Raw genomic sequence first — 19,202 nt, 5'->3', positions numbered from 1 at the left:
AATTCCTTGAGCCTGCCACAGGGGCACAGGGAGACAGGGAGAGCGGGGCAGAGAGACCCAAGTCAGCCGCACGCATAATAACCACGATTAAAGCCAACGAGGCTCATTGTCGGTTAAATGACAAGTTTTGACAACTTGTGAAACGACAAGTGGTCAGCGGCTGTTCGACAACATCACTTAGCCCCCGATCGGAGGGGTGTCCCAGGCAGCAGCCAGCAGCGAGCAGCCAGCAGCGACCCAGTTAAATTAATAATCCGCATAATTGGAGAACTTAACTCGGGAGCGACAGAGAAAGGACATGGTGACGACAAAAAGAGCATTATTTGCTTTGCGCCTAATATATCATTTAGATTGTTTGCGACAGATAAGGCCGCGCTGTGAACGAAAAGACTTTGGGCCGTCATTACCGAGTGCCGAGTACCAAGTGTATATGGGTGTATGGGTGCATGGGTGTACGGGTGTCCATTTCCAGTTTATTGTGTGCCTACTGTTTTCGAAATTAGCCGCCTGTTCTGTTGTCGATTTGGTATTGATTTTGAAGCCCCATTACACAGCACACACAGCATGATAAATAGAAAATAACTGTTTCTGTTTCACATGCATGTCCCCGAATGAGATTGTATCCCTGATCGCTCTGGGAACACACGCACCTTTCGGGCCTAATAGCCCCCCCAAAAAATACTCATACTTAAGTAAGTTCTCGTTTGCGTTAAATATGGCACGATACAGATCTAAGAATATTTATTATTCCGATTCCAGCAAATGCCAGAAATAGACAAATTTCTTGCCAAGATTAATTCGATTCCGTACGAGTAGTCCCACTTTACCGACTTTTACCATTTTTTAATTATTCTTTTCTTTCATGTACTGGCATTTTCGACGATGTTCTACAATCGGAAACAGGGCGTAAGTATACGTGAACATTCTAATGGCAGCACTTGGGAAAACAAACACAAATTAAACTCTCATTAATGTAATATATTAATGTATATAGTACTAGTATCTGGGGTTCTACTGGAGTGGAGTGGAGTACTGCTGCTGCTGTCGTCATTATTCCAGTATCGGTGGACAGCCTTGACAAGAGTCAGGAAAGCGGCACCATAATGATAAATTAATTTGGCCAGCGATCTTCAGTGAAATTAAATGGGCGCAAAGGTGGCTTTATTGTGCCTTTACGGGTACGCGGGTACGACCTACCTACACGCCGATCAGTGGCTCTGATCCAACTGCAATTACGCCTGCCAAGTCGGGAGAGGAACATGCGAGTGCGAGTCTTAATTATAACCAAAGCGGACATGTTCAACATGACAGTTTTCGTGTCCTGGCGATTCATCAAAATGACAGCTTCTGGGTTACAGCGCCTGAACGTGCTAAAACAGCCTTCCTTGTTGGTAGGGTCCGTCTATCTGTCTGTCCCACTGTCCTATCCTGTCCTGTCCTGTCCAGCCCTGTCCTGTCTGTCAGGTCTGGCAATTCTTGGCTTATCAACACAATATCGAATTTCGATCAAAACGCCTTCGAGGGCCGTCATGTCCGAAGACCTCGCTCTCTCTCTTGCTCTCTTGCAGGCGCGCTCGACTTTTGGCGCTAAACGTACGTGCATCCGCACTAGCCAGCCCGCATTCCAGGACTCGCGCAGGACTCGCGCAGGACCCTCATTATCATACATAGTTTGCACCATTAGGGCCATACATTTTCGCACAGAAAGCGGTCTCAACTTTTGAGACGCTGGCAATACACACGACTCCCAGCCTTGCCCGCTGCTGTAAGGGCGTGAGCCCCGGTGTCCATCTGCCAGAAAAGAACGATGTAATTGCCGTTGAAGCTGGCCAATGTGTTATTAACTTGTTAAAGGAAAAAAAAACGGGGCATATACTCGCAAACAGATCCATGCGTACTATAGACATATGTATATATTTATTCTTTAATTTTCCCGCATTACATTGCCCTGTCCCCGTTTACAAGGCAAATTAGTAGCAGCCTCCAATTTGTGTTGCTTTTGCCAATTTGTGTGCCAATTTATCACCAAAGATTGTACTAAATTTGCACCTATTTATCCTTATTATTTCTTTTGCTGTTCTTTTCTTTATATGTCTGTCCACTGGATCGTATCGGATCTCAGTATGTAAGTATTGACTATTATTGCAACAAATCTAAATATATCTATACGTACTTTACATATCATTAAATGAAAAGGGACAGCCATCTATCTATGTAATCTCTAAACGTTGTCGGACATCACTTGATCAGCGACAAGTGCAAAAGTAAATGCCCAAAATACATGTCGTGTGCATGACATTGGCACATTGCTGCTCGTCTCGAGTCTTGCCGATCAAATACTCAAAAAGAGTTGGGGGTATATTAGATTTGTGCCGAAAATGGATGTGTGTAATACCCAGAAGGAAGCATTGTCGACCCCATTAAGGATATATATTCTTGATCAGCAACAAGTCGATTAGTTCTCGGAATCATTAAGAGCTAGAGCAACGAAAGTTTGTATCCAGACTCCTGTGATATCACACTGAATCAAGTTTATTTCAAAATTCCAACACGCCCTCTTCCGCCCCCACAAAAAAACGATAATCTGTGGCATCCACAATTTTGAAAATACGTAATAACTAAAAACGCAGAACTATAGAAAATGACTATGTTTACCAGATTCTAGAATCTAGATGAGATCGGATTATTATTATAGCCAGAAGGCGTGGCCACGCCGCTTACACCTTTGCTATCTCTCTCTCACACACTCTTTGCCGTGCATTATGTGCGCCCTCTGGCGGAGAGGAGCCATACTGACTGAGTAAAGGGTATAAATGTAGAGTCGCGGCCTTAGCTGCGCTTTTTACTGCTCTCAAAATTCGAAGATGTTTCAATTCAGTGCAAAATATATTTCCAAACTAAAGAACTAGTTTTCATAGAAAAAGTAAAATAGCGACTGTAGACGATGAGCAAGCAAATACCTTATTTAATCGAAAATGTCACCTTTTATCGCTTGCCAAATTAGAATATCCTCTGATATCCGATACTCTTACTGTCGTTGTAGTCGTTTAGTTGGGTTCCGATGTTATTCGGACCCTTTAAACACCTTTTGGAGCCAAGCCTGAGCCGCCTGTCTCAAGTATTCCTGACATCCTTTTATTATCATGAAGCAATAACGGATCGGGGAACACGGCTAAATGTCGCACGACTAAGTATTGGAATCTCTGCTCCTGGAATTTGTGAGCCATGGGGCTGTTGATGTTGCTGTTGCCATTGCTGCTGGCCTCCACCACCGCTCCCTGGGTGCGAGAGCCACTGCTGAGTAGGGATTCCACGACAGCCCCAGCTTCATCTTGGACTTGCACTGCTCCTCCAGAGAGCAGAGCAGACCAGAGCAGATCGCTCTGTCCTGTTCTGTGCAGTTCTGTTCTGTTCTGTGCTGTGCTGTTTGCTTATGGTGGTGCCAATACAATGCCACAACCGAACGAGACACAAGAATTTATGGCATTTCACTTTCAAAGACACAAAATTCCTGTCCCTTGCCACCATTAATGGAATGGACAATAAATTTAAACGTGCAGACGGACAACGTGCCATATGTAAAAAGGGGCTCGAGACAGACAGACAGAGAGTGTGTATCGGCCTGGCCAACTTCCCGAAATGGCTAAAATCGCGCTCCGCGCAACTCTGCGCGTGAGACGATTTGTAAATCCAAACCGGTCGCAAGATTTTTAACATCTGCCTGTCGACAAGGCGATAATCCGCCAATGAACTGAACGGACAATGCCCGTCTCAGATCTCAAATCGTTGCTGCTTTAATAATTAAATGAACTCTTGTCCATACTTATATCTAATTGATTGTAATAGATCTGGCTGTGCAAAAATCAGTCATAAAATAAGGACGGAATCGATTCAAACCGTTCAAATTGAAGCAATCCCTTATCTCTGGGCTAACATAAAAAAACATTCGCTAATTGATTAGAAAGAAGCCTCGGTATCGGCTATAACCAAATTATATTCAACATTCCGCCGTTCACCTTGCCCAGATCCCAGATCGGAGCTCCCAGCTCCCATCTCCCATCTTCGAGCATCGGGCCTCGGACTTCGAGCTTCCCAGCTTTCAGCTCCTGGCCGTGATCATTGGTTCGCAAAAGACAATGGACGAGATTAAATGCCAGGCCGGGCAGATTAAGATGCATCGACAGCAATAACTACGTCAGGGTCCGGGACTGGGTCTGGGGCTGGGGCTGGGGCTGGGGCTGCACATCGCAGCCGCATCTTAAACGGGAGACACGAAACAAATTTCCCTTGAAAAGAATTACATACCGATCGCAGCACAGCAGAGCAGAGAAGAGCAGAGCAGAGCACAGCACAGACTATGGGAATTGACTTAAACTCTATTTGTTCGGCCCGATCGGGTAGCTGTAGCTCTCTTCTCTCTCGTTTGTCGTAGCTGTTCAAAAGTGACCGTCTTCATTGTCAACACATGGGAGATATGTACGTGGGCTGCAATGCGGCGCGGCGGCAAACAATTCTATAGAAAATCAACATGCACTCTGCTTCCATGCTGCACTGCCACAGCCACTGCCACTGCCCCAGTGGTTGGTGGTAGTGGTGGTGGTGGTGGTGGCGATCTTCCAGTTCAGGACGGGGCTTATCGCGTCCAACCAAATCGTTTTGCCATACTAAATTATTATGTTAACATGAAAATAATTGAGGCAAGAGGCATTCAGCGGTGGCTGGCCAATTTATTTATATCGGTTAATCTCGGGATGCGGCGGCGGCTGCTGTTGGGTCGGGTCGGGTAGGGTCCTCAGTCCTCAGTCCACGGTCCTCGTCCTCTGATGCCCTGCAAAGTAAATTGATGGCGGAACAAATAGTTCCAGAAGTGGGGCATATGAGTAGCGTTTGGGGACACCGCCATCGACACCGACAGTTACTTCTGCTACTGTGTGTGTGTGTGTCTTGGGGGTGGGGGATCGATTCCTTGAGCTCCTAATACCCCTACTAAATGTGATATTATATACATATTTCTTAGACTGCTCTACACTGGGCTGCCAAGCATGGAAACGAAGATGTTGTTAAACTAATTGCCGGCACCTATAAAGCGGACGTAAACGCCAAGACGGTGAGTACTTATCCTATTCCCAATCCGGACATCCCAATTCCCTTCATCTATGCCAACTCTTTCTTTTATTTCATTTCATTTGATGTGGTCCCTGTTCGCCAAACTGTTGACACTTTAGAATGGGGTAAGTGAAATGTAAATCTGATGAAGCAATTTTAATAATATACGAGTATGTGTACGAACCGATTGCGACTTATTGGCTTGTCCCCCCGACTCCCCCCACCCCCCGGTTGCGCGTGAATGTGCGTCACATGTCACAGCGTCACAGAGCTGTGCTTTCGTGCAACGTATCGTAGCAACGTAACGTAACCCTTCCCCAGGCAATCTGTGACAAATCATGACGAGCACATCCAATTGTGCCACACCGTTCTGTCACCTCCGAATCCTTCACTTCCTTCCTTCCATCACGACTCCGCGCTGCTCTGCTCTGCTCTCCTCTGTGTTTTGGTGTGCATTCGAGTTTACAAAATTTTAAATTGAACGCTGCTTTGTTCCAGCGAAATTAAATTCACTCGAATGTATTAAAATGTCACATCCACGTCTAGAAACAAAGTGAATTGTCAATCACAATTTTAAAAGATTCGATACGCTCTTTACAACAACAACAACAACAGACACACACTCACCGCAAATGGCAATATCCTGTGTTTCCCAGTGGATTTTTCCCCAGTAGGAGACCCTACTACAAAGCCAGTTCCTTCTCTCAACCCAAGCCAGAAAATGTTGGAAAATACACTGAATCAATAATTAAATATATAGAATTTTGGGCAATTAAATTTATTTATTTCTTTGTAGGGATACACACCGCTTCATTTGGCAACTCAGTTTGGAAGAGATAATATCTTTGAATTACTGTGGAATGTCTACAGTAAGTATTCGTATTTGATGAACCGTAAATCAACGACCATAAGATATAAGATGCTTCTCATACGATGATCTTTCACTGTATCTTTTAATGGTTAATTCAATTCGATGCCATTGCAGAGGCCAACCGTGACATTATGGATTGGAGTGGCAACAAGCCATTGGACTATAGCCGCCAGCGACCGAGTGTATCGGCCTCCACGTGCAGCAGTGAGTATCAAAAGTATTTCCTCAATACGGAGGTGAACAACAATTACCGCCTCGGAGCCCAATACTTTGACACGTTTCCATACGGTGCTGGGGATCTCACCGGCGGTACACTGGGCAGTGTTCTAACCCGCGGCAAGAAACGCTCTCAGCTGCTTTATGCCACCGTCAGTGGCGGAGGCGGTGCGAGTGGAGGCGCTGTGGCGCGCTCCCAGTCGCTGATGGTGCGTCAGTCACAGCGTCGCCCAAAGAAGCCATCAGTGCAATCGATCTTGTTCAAATCGAATCCTGAGGACGATTTGGTGCCCTGTGAGGTTGTGCAGGGTGAAAAGAATCCTGGATTTGTGCGGGCCGGCACCTCCACTCGGCGCAAAGAGAGCTTTCTCCGTAAAACCTTTCGGTCCGCCACCAAAGCCAAAGATATTGTTACTAACCCAGAACAGCCCAGCTAAAGGGTATTGCAATTAAGTATTGCTTGTATTTGAATTTTTATTTTACATATGCCACAAATATGCTTCTAAACAATTGGTGGCAAAGGATGACCCATTGTGGTTCACACTATTGTATTATTTTCTACTCTTTCCAATACGAAGGCTTGCCTATTGAATAGCAAAATTCGTTGATATGTATGTATGTATGTATAGCTCATGCCAACACCAGTGTATTAATGCCACAGCATGACTGTATCTATTTGTTTGTATTATTTTCTCCATGTATAAAACTCCCACAAGCCTTAGGCTTAGCCTTAAACTTAAGCCCAATCTAATCTATCGCAATGGTGTGCCGAGTAACTAAACATAAGTAATCAATTTTTATACACATTTATAAATAATCGCATGTTTATTTATTATAATAAAATATACACAAATTGAGTAGCTGCATTTAAAATTATAATTCTGCTAGAAATCTCAATTGCACATTAAGAGATTGTATAAACTACATCAAAATTTACTATATCTGAATGATAGCTATAGTTTAATCCTTGAACATACACTAATTCACAACGAGAATGCGCTTTTTAACGGATTAACAGTTTCTTATTTGTTAAAAACAAAAACACTGATTCCAAACATCACTGACAAACACCTCGAGACGTAGCGTATATTCGAATATTCGACTTCTTCTGCTAGTAATTAATATGCAATGGGAACCTCTATTTTATTTTCAATTTTGCTGTATGTAGAGATTCAAGCGATGCGATTCAACGGCGGACTCAACGGTACCTGGAGGCAGGTTGAAAGTTTTAACGATCTTGAGTATTATCCAACTATTAATGTTGATTAAATATCCATTGCTTTTGCTATAAGCCTTTGCATAAATCCGCTTTTAACTATCGGCCTGTAAATATATATATGCATACTCCTTTTCCGATTGGTAGCTGAAATCTTTTTATTTCTTAATTTTAATTGTATTTTCGAAAGCATTTTGAGTTGCAAAGCCTGATTGCATTTCTATTGGTAAGTTTTCCTTTCTTCCTTATTATTTCTTCCATGTTATTCCTCATCGCCTGATCCAACATGTACCTCCATACATACATACATCCATAAGAGTTATATGGCATTTGTTTTATATGTAAATGTTTCAGCATATTGTTCATTTGATTCTTCGAATTCGAAATCAAGCAATCATTTAAAGTATTTCTTTTTGGTTAATTTTCAGAAATCAAAGCACGAAAAAAGCATACAAGTAGGTCTATTATAATTATGATTATTCGATGGTCGCAAATAATTAAAATTGTTTTGCTTGATTTACAGTCGAAAAAGATTTGGGATTCCTTCGGATTGGTTCACTGAATGTCCGGGTAAAGAAGACAACAGAGGCTTTCAGCAATTTCTTGGGAGTGGGCAATGGCAGTGGGGTAGCTCCGACGGGATATGGCAGTGGCGGGGCCACAACAGCAAATCGCCATCACCAGCGATCTCACCAACACCCTCATCAGCGTCATCATCACCACGTTGGTACGACACGGAGTCGCCATCCGAATCAGAGAGTAGCGACCACACCGTACGGCACGAACTCGATACCGGGTTCGAGGGCGAGTGTTCCAAATAACCGAAACATCTATGACGTTGTGCACAAGTCGTGGGGCTCTGCTGACAATATAACACAACGTACAGAAGACCTAATGCCACCACCGAAGTCAGTAGAAACCAAGCGGAATAAGTCCTCGAAAAGGTCATCGTATGCGTCCAATGCAACGAACTCGCCTCGGGACTCCATTTGCTCATCCAACTCAAGCTCGAATCTGAACAGCGGCTACAGCAGCATGCCCACCACTCCGAATCAAGTTCGTGCTCCTAAAGGCATGGATCACACGTCCTTCACAGCCGATTCCGATTCAGATTCTGCCTGTGGATTCGATTCAAGCTGGTCCGTTAGCCATCTAGCTGCTGTGGGCAACAATCCAACACAATCATAAGTACATAACAATTATGATGTATTTTTTTTTTTGTATAATCTTGTAAAATTAATGCAAAATTGACGATAAAATCAATAAACTTATCTATTTTACACTCTTTGTAATGTAACCTACATAGGCGCTGGAATTTTCTTATAAATTTATATAGATTTCAAATTTGATTATATATTTTTAAAAGTATCGTTCTGGCGTGAACGATTACTTTTAAAAACGCGTTAAGGTATTTCGCACAAATTTGATCGATATACCGATAATTTCTATCAATTTACACGTGCGGCCAAAGTTGTTTTTATTCAATTCTTTAAAGTTTAAACTAAATAAAATGGGTAAAAAGGACAAAAATAAGAAGAAAGGCAAGGGTGCCGAGAAAACTGCAATGAAAACGGACAAGAAAAATGCTGCCAAGCAGAAGAAAATGCTGGAAAAACTCGGAGAAGTATGAACTAACTAAATCTGAAAGAAGCCTTTAATGCCTGTTCACATTTTCCTTCAGGCCAACATTACTGATATCATCCATATGCTGGAGGTGAAGGAAGGCCGGCTAGATGGCATTACTGAAGAAGTCTGTCCGCCGCCCAGTCCTCGGTCCAACTTTACCTTGGTGGCGCATCCCGAGAAGGAGGAATTAATTATGTTTGGAGGAGAGCTCTATAATGGAGCCAACATCAGTGTGTATAATGACTTGTTTTTCTACAACATAAAAGCAAACGAGTGGAAGGCACTGCGCTCTCCTGGCGGACCGACCCCACGAAGCGGCCATCAAATGGTTTCTCTGGCAAGCAACGGTGGAGAATTGTGGGTATGTCCACAGCCTTTAATTAATCCAAAACAGTTGATCGTAATACAAATATTTATAGATGTTTGGTGGGGAGCACGCAAGTCCATCCCAGCTGCAGTTCCATCACTATAGAGACCTATGGAAATTCAGTCTCAAGTCGCGAAAATGGGAAAAACTTTCAGCACCCAATGGACCAAGTGCCAGGAGTGGCCATCGAATGACGGCTTCAAAGAAGCGTTTGTTTATTTTCGGTGGCTTTCACGATAACAACCAGTCATACAATTACTTCAACGATGTCCACGTTTTCTCCCTTGAGACCTACCAATGGTTAAAGGTAGAAATAGGCGGCCCCACCATTCCGCACGTTAGATCCGGATGCTGCATTGCTGCGGCTCCGGATGGTAAAGTTTTCGTCTGGGGTGGCTACTCGAGAGCGTCAATGAAGAAGGACATCGATCGGGGCGTCACTCACACCGATATGTTTGCCCTGACTCAAGATAGTAAGATATTAAACCCTACTTAATCATGTACACCCATCTTAACCTTTCGTGGTCCTAGAAAACAGCGGAGATGGTGAAAATAAATACAAATGGATCGCCGTCAAACCCGGAGGCTATCGACCCAAGCCGCGGAGTAGTGTTGGCTGCACTGTCGCTGCAAATGGCAAAGCGTATTGCTTTGGCGGCGTAATGGATGTCAATGAGGATGACGAAGATGTGCATGGACAGTTTAGTGACGACTTACTGGCCTTTGACTTGACTGCACAAACATGGCGTTTGCTCGAAATCCTGGAAAAAAGCAGTCCTGCTGCCAAAAAGAACGCAAAGGACTCGACTGATGTCGAAATGGGTGAAAGCAAGGCCGCTCCGGCAGGGCCTGTGACCACAACCGATGGCATATTCACCGTCACAGTTGGTGGACCCAGTACCAGTGGTACAACACCCTACATATCTGCCATACCCAGCCTCTTTGGTAACAAGCCACAGCGTGCCACATCTGTGCCATCGCCGCGGATGAATCCTGGACTTTGTGTGTGCAAGGGCACATTGTACGTCTTTGGTGGACTGTTTGAAGAAGACGCCAAGCAGATGACATTCAACGACTTCTATGCCCTAGACCTGCACAAGCTGGAGTGGAAAGTCTTAATCCCAAATAATTTTAAGGCACACGATTGGGTCGACAGCGATAGCAGCAGCTCCGATGAGGAGACCAGCGGGAGTGATGAGGATAGCTCCAGCAGCTCTGACATGGACACTGACTAAATAAATATACCCATAGTGTCACCACTATATTTCAACTTTTGCTTTAATCATACATATATACAATGGAATATTGATCAATATTTGCGTAACTTATAAGCGATCTGCAGATGTGTTTATAGTTTCAGAATCTCTGTCAGTATACGCTTTGTATCGTGTGGAGTGTTCACCTTGTGCCCAATAATTCGTGGATCGGTATAAATTTCATAGTCGTTGCCACCCGGTTCCGTCTTGTCACCGAAGAAATGTATTTCCTTATATTTATAATGGGCTTCAATGTGTCGAAGGCAATACGTTTTGTCCCAGCCATGGGGAAAGACATCGAAACTGATTTGTCCGCCTATGCTGTAGGTGAGGTCCACATCGGCGAACTCCTTTTTAAGCGCGGCGATCATCTTCTCCCGGATCTTATGTTCGATGTCATATAGGGCAAACATGTTCCTCTCCTCTCGAGTGCACTGCCGACCGATTGGGCAGACGTTCATCATTCCATTGCGGAATTCAATGAACGTACCACGTTTAATGGGAACATCTAGCTCGGATAGGTATCGAAGAACATAGTTTATGAACCGCTTTAGCGCTGGCTCTCCCAAATGCTGGATTATATTTTGCTTTCCAACTTCGGCGCCACCTTCGATTTGCACCAGCCCGTTCTCGGGGAATATGAAATCGAATTTCGTAAGAATCTTCTGGCCGCTAAGCTGCTCGAACATTTTCTCCAGATCAGACCCGCCAACAATTCCAATCGTCGCCCGAGGTTTAACCTCTGCGTAGAGGAACTCTTCAAATTCCGGCTGTACCACTGACCGGGGCATTGTAAGCGTACCATCCACATCGAACAGTAGAAGAATTTCATCGCGGCTGAGGGTTTCCGTGCTCATCTTGGTTGCTCGGCTAATTTTACCATATAATATCTAAAATGCAAACACCACGTATGACGCTGATAAAGAATAACAAAAACAACTTGTACGCGGCAACGAATCTATGAGAAATACCCTAAAGCTTTTCCAGATTTCCAAAGGCAAAAGCTTGGTGCATCTACACGCCGATATTTTTCCATATAAAGCAAGGATTGCGCCAAATATTTAAAGTTATAATATATTTTAAATTTGGGGGGAAGTTATCCGGGTTATTATTGTACATTATCAAATAATATCTGAGTACCTTAATTGCATAAATTATACGAACAATAGGTAAATTATATTTATCGATAACAAATAGTTTTTGTGTTTTTGGTTGTTTGGAAACTACAAAATGTACATCTTGTTTTATGCCTAATCCGCATGCCAATTACATGGCACAGCATTTTTAAATACATCTTTCCCTTTCAGTCCTTTCTTTTGATAGTATATTGCAGCTCATCTCTTTTTATTTTGCTGTACTCCTGGAGCGACTTGTACTTCTCCGTATTGAGCATTGGGTCCAGTATAACAGGATACACCGCTAGTCCAATGGCTCCCACAATGCAGGATACGAAGCCAACGAATTTCCATCCACGTAGAGCTGCCATTTTATCTTAAACAATTAATACGTTAAAATAAAATCGAGAAATTTGTTACAAAACAAAAAACACCTGTGTTGTGCCGAAAGATGCTAAAAAATGCCAAACGCAACTGGGTTGCAGTGGGACCGCGGACCTATGGCGGTATATTTTTCAAATGAGACGGTATGCTTCGGTACATTTCTGACGGTCACACTGGTATATTTTTTGTTGGAGCTAGGCTTGGGTGTGTCAATTTTGTAATATCTGTTTTAGATTGTGTGTTTAATTTGTTTGCTTAAATATAATTAAGATGGTTAGAGCCCCAGTTTGTGTGGCTCTAGTCAGCGTTCTTTGTTTCACCGTCACTTACGGTAAGAAAGGTTTAGGATGGAGATTAAGGCCGTGATACCTTTGGGCGTTGCTCGTTCGTCACCAGCGTATCACTCAAACATTACTATCCAATAAAACTATTATTTATTTTCTGTCAGCACAACATCACTACAATGAGCATAGAACAAGCCAAGTTATTTGGTGCACGAAAAGTATGGAGGAGCAGTACAAGTGCCTAAACCTAACTGTTGCCATAGAACGTGACCGCGCACTCTTTGATGAAGCGTTTCTGAATTTAACATGCTTCAAGGCATATAGCGCAGACGAGTGTATCCACCACATCGATCGTGAGAAGGCCCACATTACTTCACTGGACGCCGGCGATGTCTTCACAGCTGGTCGCTACAACTCCCTGATTCCCATAATGCAGGAAAAATTGGAGGGCGGCTTTCAAGAGTATCAGTCCGTGGCGGTGATCAAGAAGGGTGCACTTTCCGATGTTACTAGTCTGCACGGTCTTCGCAATAAGCGGGCATGCTTTCCGTGGGTTGGAAGCTTGGCCGGATGGATTGTGCCAATACACACGGTAGGAACTAAATTACTTGTCTTGCCTTTCTTGGGTGGACTCTCATGATGGATTTATTTGTAGCTCCAAAAAGAAGGTGGAATGGAAGTTGTGGATTGCAACAATCAAGTAAAAACTGCTGCCAACTACTTCAACAGGTCGTGTGCCGTCTACTCTCTGACTGACAAATACAATCCCATTGGAGACAACTCCGACAAGTAAGTGCAATTAAAGGAATTTGTAGAGATTTTTAGAGAAAACAACAAAAATTCTTTGCAGACTTTGTACCCTTTGCACTGGCAAGATCCCCGGTGGCCGCTGTTCGTCGGCAGATCCCTATTTCGGATACGAAGGAGCATTTAGATGTCTCCTGGAAGCCGGTGACGTTGCCTTTTTGCGTCACTCGACAGTTGGTGAAATGCTGCAGACGCCAGAATTCAGTGAGTAGTTTTATTTGCCATGAAAAGGGATGCCTCGTTAGCATACTATATTTATTTTCAGAAAACTTGTCCCCGGACAGTTTCGAACTGCTTTGCCGGGATGGTCGTCGCGTTCCCATTAACGACTACCGCCAATGCAATTGGGGCCAAGTGCCAGCCGATGCCATTGTAACATCTTCGGCGCGCAGCTTCAGTGACAGAAAGCAGTATCAGTTGTTTTTGAAACGCATTTCTGAGCTGTACTCGGACGGGCTTCGTGAAACAACTCCCAACAACCAGGGAGGAGCCGGGTTTACCAACTATGAGCAGAACAAGTTCAATAATGAGCAAGGTCGCAGCAACGCCTATGATCAGTTCGGCAATCAATATGACCCAAGCAATGCCTATAGCAGAAATCAGAATCCCTACGATCGTTTTGATAACTCGAATTTCCGCAACGAACGTCTGGATAGCAGCTTCTCTTCGGATGGAAACACCCCAGACCGCAACAACGGGTCGATTCTCTATGAAAAGTTCCGCATTTTCGATTCCAAAAGATACGGGAAAACCAATCTGCTGTTCCAGGACTCAAGCCGGGCTCTTACGCTTATACCCGAAGATGATCAGTCCTTCACAAAGTATCTGCAGAGCTCCATCAATTATATATATGGCATAAGGGAATGCCCCATTCCAGCGATGACCCTTTGCGTGACTTCCGAACAAGAGCTTGAAAAGTGCATTAAAATGAGGGTGAGTAATAGAGAGATCCCTGAACAGCGATGCAACAATCTATTTCTAATTAAATTAAACCTTTACAGACTGCCCTTAAAGCCCAGATCTTGAAGCCCGAGCTCATTTGCAAGAAAATGCACTCGCACATCAATTGCATGCAGTTCATTCAGTCTGGCAAGGCTGACATTGCTGTGTTCGATGCCGGAGATGTTTACACTGGAGGCCTGAACTACGATTTGATACCATTCATGTCGGAGGTCTACAATCTGGGGGAGCCGTACTACTACGTGGTGGCTGTCGCCAAGGAGGAGGATCCAGATACGGAGCTCACTTACCTGAAAGGCAAGAATACTTGCCACACGGGCATTAACACAGCCGCCGGCTGGACGTATCCCATGGCCCTGTTCATCTCAAACGGCTGGATTCGGCCATACGGCTGTGACTCTGTACGCGCTGCTGCGGAGTACTTCACAAAGTCCTGCGTCCCCGGTGCCATTAGCAGCGAATATAACACCGGAGTGCCGTATGACAGCATGTGTGACCTGTGCCACGGAACTAGCTACAGATACTGCCGACGTGATGCGTCAGAGGACTATTATGGCCATACCGGTGCATTCCGATGCCTGGTGGAAGGCGGCGGTCATGTGGCCTTCATGAAGCACACCACTGTGATGGAGAGCACGGGCGGCAAACGGAAGGAGTGGTGGGCACGCAATGCGCTGAACGACGACTTCGAGCTCTTGTGTACGGATGGCACCCGCGCAGAAATACAGGAGTACAAGCGCTGTAATTTGGGCAAGGTAAAGGCCAATGCCGTGGTAACGCGCGGTGGAGTCAACTACAACGAAACCCAGTTAAATGCGTACATCAACCTGTTGACCTATGCCCAGCAACTTTATGGCAGAAAGGATGTGGATGCTTTCAGTTTCAGCATGTTCTCATCTCCGATCGGACACTACGACCTGATCTTTCAGGATGCCACTCGGCAACTACAGGTCATTCCGCGGAACAAACGAACCTACGATTCCTATTTGGGCAGTGACTATATGAGGGCTCGTCGCATAACCGACTGTTATGCGGGTGCCTCTCAAGTGGCCCTTTCCATAGGTCTGCTAATTTCGAGTGCAATAGCTATAATGCTCTAAATGCGACACACTGCCAGTCTAAACATCTACGTAGACTCGAAGTACAATAATCTCTAGCACAAACAGACAAGGCAACATATCAACATTTTTACATTCCCAATTATAGATAGTAGACCACTATGAGATCGCTTTTGTAGTCCACAAAGGTCATATTATTTTTACAAAGTGCCTCGAACTATACTGAAAATGCAGTACGTTTAATGTACATAGCATTTGTACATAGCAACTAAGTCCGTCCATTTTTTTGTACCTATGACAAACTGTTCCAAAAAAATTATTAACGAAGGAACAACAAGATTTTACAAAGTTTTACAAATTAGTATATTTAATAAATAAATAAACCAACCATCTTCCTTGGTTTTCTATATATCTATTCATCGAATTAAACTCCACAATTAAACCCAAAGTATACATAACAAAATCATTTATCCCAAGCGTCTTAGTGTCCCAATTTCGTATTAGCACGGCACCAGAATTCAAATTAACGACGAGTCAATGGTGACGTCATTTGGGTGTCGGCATGATGTTATGGCAAGTTTATGTAAATAGATGGCGTATTTCTTAGGGTCGACGGATTTTTTATACCATTACTTCTTCTAGTATTTTCCAGTATTTTTTCAATGGTTCTAAAGGATTCTTTTATACATTTTATTCCATTTGTGAGTATTTTGTAATACTTTCTAGTATTTTGTGGTATTTTAAGCGAACTTCAACATTTTCCCTTCAGGTGTCGCTGTTGATAATTACATAAATTTGTAGTTAACATGTATCAAGTGTGTAGTAAGAGTGTAGTTAACGTGTAGCAAGCATGCAAACAATCTAATTTAGTGGAAATTTGTATTGACCTTTTTAGCTTAAACCTTATTTTATGAACAATCCAATGAAGACGAATTCTTAGAATAAAGCATTAATGTATAAAATTAATTATATTGTCGGATAAAATTATATTTGTAGTGCTCAGGTTTCCAGCTAGCTAACAGTATTCAACCGAATACCAAAATCGATGAATATGACGGTATTCCATATTTGGTTAAATAGATAAAACCGCGGTTACACTGGGTGGCACGCGTTTGTGTTCCTCGAAAAGTGAAACTCGAAAGCTGTTTCTCGACCGGTTAGCGTAATCTGTGTATAAGTATTTAAAGAGATTTTGGGTGCCACCCTACTTTGGACCATTTGGAACTCGCTCAAGGCTAGAGAATGTCGATCAATCTGCGAACTGTGTACGCCTTTGCCAGGGAAATGTACCCCAAACTTTCCACGGAGTACATTCAGTATGGAACAGCTGGGTTTCGCGGCAAGTAAGTTATATTATGTATGATATGATTAACAGACTACCAAAACCACAAAACCCAAATGAAATGCATACATCTTATGTATTAATTAAGCAATGAATGTATTTGTATGCATACATATACGTAGATTCGAGTAAATATGTACGCAGATGGTCGTGTCTGACTGGCGGAAGATAAGTAATGCGCTTGCACCATGTTGTTGAAATTCCTATTTATTTTTAGATGCTTTCCACCTTTTATCAATGGACATGCCCTTTCTGGCATGTACACTCATTACCTTTCCTTTGTACAAAAGTACTATATTAATAGATATATTTAGGCATTGAACTAAGGATTCAAGATAGGGGCTTGTATGAGCTGTCACTTCAAGGAAAGCAAGATATCTTAATCACCGTGAGTGTATTGTTTTATAAGGAGTCCCAGGCAGATACACTTCAATGAAAATGATAACCATCAACGCCGCGAAAGTTCATAAAAGTATACTGATTTATCTTTTATTTACATTGCAGGGCCGAATTCTTAGATAGCGTCATGTTCCGGATGGGAGTGCTTGCCACGTTACGTTCTCGATTTCGCGGCGGTGCAGTCATCGGCGTAATGATCACTGCCTCGCACAATCCGGAACCGGATAATGGAGTGAAGCTAGTCGACCCCAAAGGGGAAATGTTAGATGCCAGCTGGGAGTCCATAGCGACGGATCTGGTCAATGTAAGCGACCAGGACTTGGAGCAGCATGTAGCGAAAATTATTAAGGACAATAGCATCGACATCACGTCGAGCTCCCATGTGTTCGTCGGCATGGACAATCGGTACCACAGCCCGCGCTTATTGAAGGCGGTGGCAGACGGAGTGATAGCCCTGAAAGGCAACGTTAGGGAATTCGGAATAGTGACCACACCCATGCTCCATTTCTTTGTGGTGGCCGCAAACACTAAGGAGACGTACGGAAAGCCCACGGAAGAAGGATACTATGAGAAACTTATTAAGGCCTTCGAGCTGCTACGAAACGGTCAGCTAGAGAACGGAAACTATAAGAACAACGTGGTCTTCGATGGTGCAAATGGAGTCGGTGCTAGAAAAATGTTGCAGTTTATTAAGCGTATGAATAAGTCGTTAAACATATCTGTTATAAACCAAGGCATAGGACCTGGCAAGATCAACGACGAGTGTGGAGCCGACTACGTCAAAGTACTACAGCGGCCGCCCATATCCATGCCGGTTGTGGAACCTTTCACGCGTTGTGTCAGCGTGGATGGCGATGCCGACCGAGTGGTTTACTTCTTCACCAACGAAAAGGGAGAGTTCCAACTGCTGGACGGGGACCGCATTGCCACGCTAGTCGCCGGATACCTAATGGACTTGGTAACGCGGAGCGAGATAGATCTGCGTTTGGGCCTGGTCCAAACTGCGTACGCAAATGGGGCGTCCACCGATTACATAGTCAACGAATTGAAATTCCCTGTTTCTTGTGTCCCAACTGGTGTTAAGCACCTGCACCACAAAGCCCTTGAATACGACATCGGCGTATACTTTGAGGCAAATGGCCACGGAACAATTGTGTTCAGCGACCACGCGAAGGCCACGATTGCGACAGCTTCTGAAACGAAGGCTAGTGCCAAGACCTTGCTGCTCCTGATTGATCTCATTAACGAAACTGTTGGGGATGCCATCTCAGATATGTTGCTTGTGGAGACGATTCTGAACCACAAAGGCTGGGATGTTAAAGACTGGATATCTACCTACAATGACCTGCCAAACCGACAGTTGAAAATTAAAGTCCAGGATAGAAATGTCATCGAAACCACAAATGCGGAAAGAGTTTGTGTCAAGCCAGAGGGTCTGCAAACGGAGATAGAAAATGTGGTATCGAACTACAAACGTGGACGCGCCTTTGTGCGGCCTTCCGGCACAGAGGACATAGTACGAGTATATGCAGAGGCTGCAACTAAAGAGGTACATATTAAACAATCAAATCATTCTTTTTTTAGTATATTACCCACATATTTCACTTTAATTCCAGGACACAGAGAACTTGGCCTACGAAGTGGGAGTACTCGTTCAAAGACTGGCAGGTGGAGTCGGACCGGAGCTGACAAAACCAGGCAGTGCACACCTATAAACGAATTGATCACGCCGAATAAAAAGCAATATTTTTCCGTGCTTCTTTTTAAATTGTCCAATCTCTACTTTTGTACGTTCAGTTGTAAAAGTTGTCTGACAATAACTTTCAAGTGCATTTATATATGGTACTATATGTGTAACCTTTCACTGTCTTTTTTTATACTAAAGAGCTATATACCCGATTAATATAAAAATCTATTTATTTTGGCAATATTTGTTTTGTTGTTACTGGTGTCACATTTGAGGAGCTTGAAATTTCTTTGGGACATGGATATCTTAGAGGCATTAAAAATCATTTGGATGTCAAAAAATCAAAGAACAAATAATTGTATACTTAAAGATAGGGTATAAATAATGGCATGATCCAAGTCAATGAGTGAACTTGAACGAGACGGACCAGATACAGTGCGAGGTGTATTGGAGGAAGACATAAATTTTCGGGTCTCTACGCTTATTTTTAAAATTATGCCCCAAAAAA

General features: G+C 43.6%; 6 protein-coding genes across 6 annotated transcripts; 4 read left to right on the top strand and 2 right to left on the bottom strand.

Moving 5' to 3' along the window:
- Positions 1-867: 867 nt before the first annotated feature.
- Positions 868-8,689, top strand: LOC4812958 (uncharacterized). The gene is made up of 8 exons (XM_033383960.1): positions 868-906; positions 2,123-2,125; positions 5,018-5,107; positions 5,226-5,231; positions 5,903-5,975; positions 6,092-6,181; positions 7,838-7,864; positions 7,933-8,689. The coding sequence occupies exons 1-8, from the start codon at positions 883-885 to the stop codon at positions 8,595-8,597; spliced, it is 978 nt and encodes a 325-aa protein (XP_033239851.1). The 5' UTR covers positions 868-882; the 3' UTR covers positions 8,598-8,689.
- Positions 8,690-8,790: 101 nt separating this feature from the next.
- On the top strand, positions 8,791-10,666 carry LOC4813873 (kelch domain-containing protein 4). Its single transcript, XM_001353373.4, has 4 exons — positions 8,791-9,033; positions 9,091-9,396; positions 9,455-9,875; positions 9,934-10,666. Exons 1-4 carry the CDS (start codon positions 8,920-8,922, stop codon positions 10,635-10,637), a joined length of 1,545 nt encoding a protein of 514 aa, XP_001353409.2. The 5' UTR covers positions 8,791-8,919; the 3' UTR covers positions 10,638-10,666.
- On the bottom strand, positions 10,659-11,623 carry Pmm2 (phosphomannomutase). The gene has a single exon (XM_001353372.4). The coding sequence runs from the start codon at positions 11,513-11,515 to the stop codon at positions 10,751-10,753; it is 765 nt and encodes a 254-aa protein (XP_001353408.1). The 5' UTR covers positions 11,516-11,623; the 3' UTR covers positions 10,659-10,750.
- Positions 11,624-11,808: 185 nt separating this feature from the next.
- LOC6900484 (uncharacterized) lies at positions 11,809-12,429 on the bottom strand. The gene is made up of 2 exons (XM_002134838.3): positions 12,208-12,429; positions 11,809-12,149 (listed from the first exon to the last, which is right to left on the bottom strand). Exon 2 carries the CDS (start codon positions 12,142-12,144, stop codon positions 11,962-11,964), a length of 183 nt encoding a protein of 60 aa, XP_002134874.2. The 5' UTR covers positions 12,145-12,149; positions 12,208-12,429; the 3' UTR covers positions 11,809-11,961.
- Positions 12,428-15,658, top strand: Tsf2 (transferrin 2). The gene is made up of 6 exons (XM_001353371.4): positions 12,428-12,488; positions 12,606-13,033; positions 13,097-13,230; positions 13,292-13,452; positions 13,514-14,181; positions 14,250-15,658. The coding sequence occupies exons 1-6, from the start codon at positions 12,428-12,430 to the stop codon at positions 15,306-15,308; spliced, it is 2,511 nt and encodes an 836-aa protein (XP_001353407.1). The 3' UTR covers positions 15,309-15,658.
- A 672-nt stretch (positions 15,659-16,330) lies between these two features.
- On the top strand, positions 16,331-18,922 carry nst (phosphoglucomutase 3-like protein nst). Its single transcript, XM_001353370.4, has 3 exons — positions 16,331-16,609; positions 17,113-18,556; positions 18,624-18,922. Exons 1-3 carry the CDS (start codon positions 16,509-16,511, stop codon positions 18,720-18,722), a joined length of 1,644 nt encoding a protein of 547 aa, XP_001353406.1. The 5' UTR covers positions 16,331-16,508; the 3' UTR covers positions 18,723-18,922.
- Positions 18,923-19,202: the final 280 nt, after the last annotated feature.

This window comes from Drosophila pseudoobscura, chromosome X, assembly GCF_009870125.1.
Source record: "Drosophila pseudoobscura strain MV-25-SWS-2005 chromosome X, UCI_Dpse_MV25, whole genome shotgun sequence".
Taxonomy (NCBI): Eukaryota; Metazoa; Arthropoda; class Insecta; order Diptera; family Drosophilidae; genus Drosophila; species Drosophila pseudoobscura.
This window is presented reverse-complemented; position numbering and strand designations above follow the sequence as displayed.

Excerpts from the sequence above, each read along its gene's own strand:
- nst (XM_001353370.4), top strand. The coding sequence starts at position 16,509 with ATGTCGATCAATCTGCGAACTGTGTACGCCTTTGCCAGGGAAATGTAC. Across the intron at positions 16,610-17,112 it reads ACAGCTGGGTTTCGCGGCAA|GGCCGAATTCTTAGATAGCG; the intron begins GTAAGTTATATT and ends TTTACATTGCAG. Across the intron at positions 18,557-18,623 it reads CAGAGGCTGCAACTAAAGAG|GACACAGAGAACTTGGCCTA; the intron begins GTACATATTAAA and ends CTTTAATTCCAG.
- LOC6900484 (XM_002134838.3), bottom strand. The coding sequence starts at position 12,144 with ATGGCAGCTCTACGTGGATGGAAATTCGTTGGCTTCGTATCCTGCATT.
- LOC4812958 (XM_033383960.1), top strand. The coding sequence starts at position 883 with ATGTTCTACAATCGGAAACAGGGC. Across the intron at positions 5,976-6,091 it reads ATTACTGTGGAATGTCTACA|AGGCCAACCGTGACATTATG; the intron begins GTAAGTATTCGT and ends ATGCCATTGCAG. Across the intron at positions 6,182-7,837 it reads ATCGGCCTCCACGTGCAGCA|AAATCAAAGCACGAAAAAAG; the intron begins GTGAGTATCAAA and ends GTTAATTTTCAG.
- LOC4813873 (XM_001353373.4), top strand. The coding sequence starts at position 8,920 with ATGGGTAAAAAGGACAAAAATAAGAAGAAAGGCAAGGGTGCCGAGAAA. Across the intron at positions 9,034-9,090 it reads TGCTGGAAAAACTCGGAGAA|GCCAACATTACTGATATCAT; the intron begins GTATGAACTAAC and ends ATTTTCCTTCAG. Across the intron at positions 9,876-9,933 it reads GTTTGCCCTGACTCAAGATA|AAAACAGCGGAGATGGTGAA; the intron begins GTAAGATATTAA and ends TCGTGGTCCTAG.
- Pmm2 (XM_001353372.4), bottom strand. The coding sequence starts at position 11,515 with ATGAGCACGGAAACCCTCAGCCGCGATGAAATTCTTCTACTGTTCGAT.
- Tsf2 (XM_001353371.4), top strand. The coding sequence starts at position 12,428 with ATGGTTAGAGCCCCAGTTTGTGTGGCTCTAGTCAGCGTTCTTTGTTTC. Across the intron at positions 13,034-13,096 it reads GGATTGTGCCAATACACACG|CTCCAAAAAGAAGGTGGAAT; the intron begins GTAGGAACTAAA and ends ATTTATTTGTAG. Across the intron at positions 13,453-13,513 it reads GCTGCAGACGCCAGAATTCA|AAAACTTGTCCCCGGACAGT; the intron begins GTGAGTAGTTTT and ends ATTTATTTTCAG.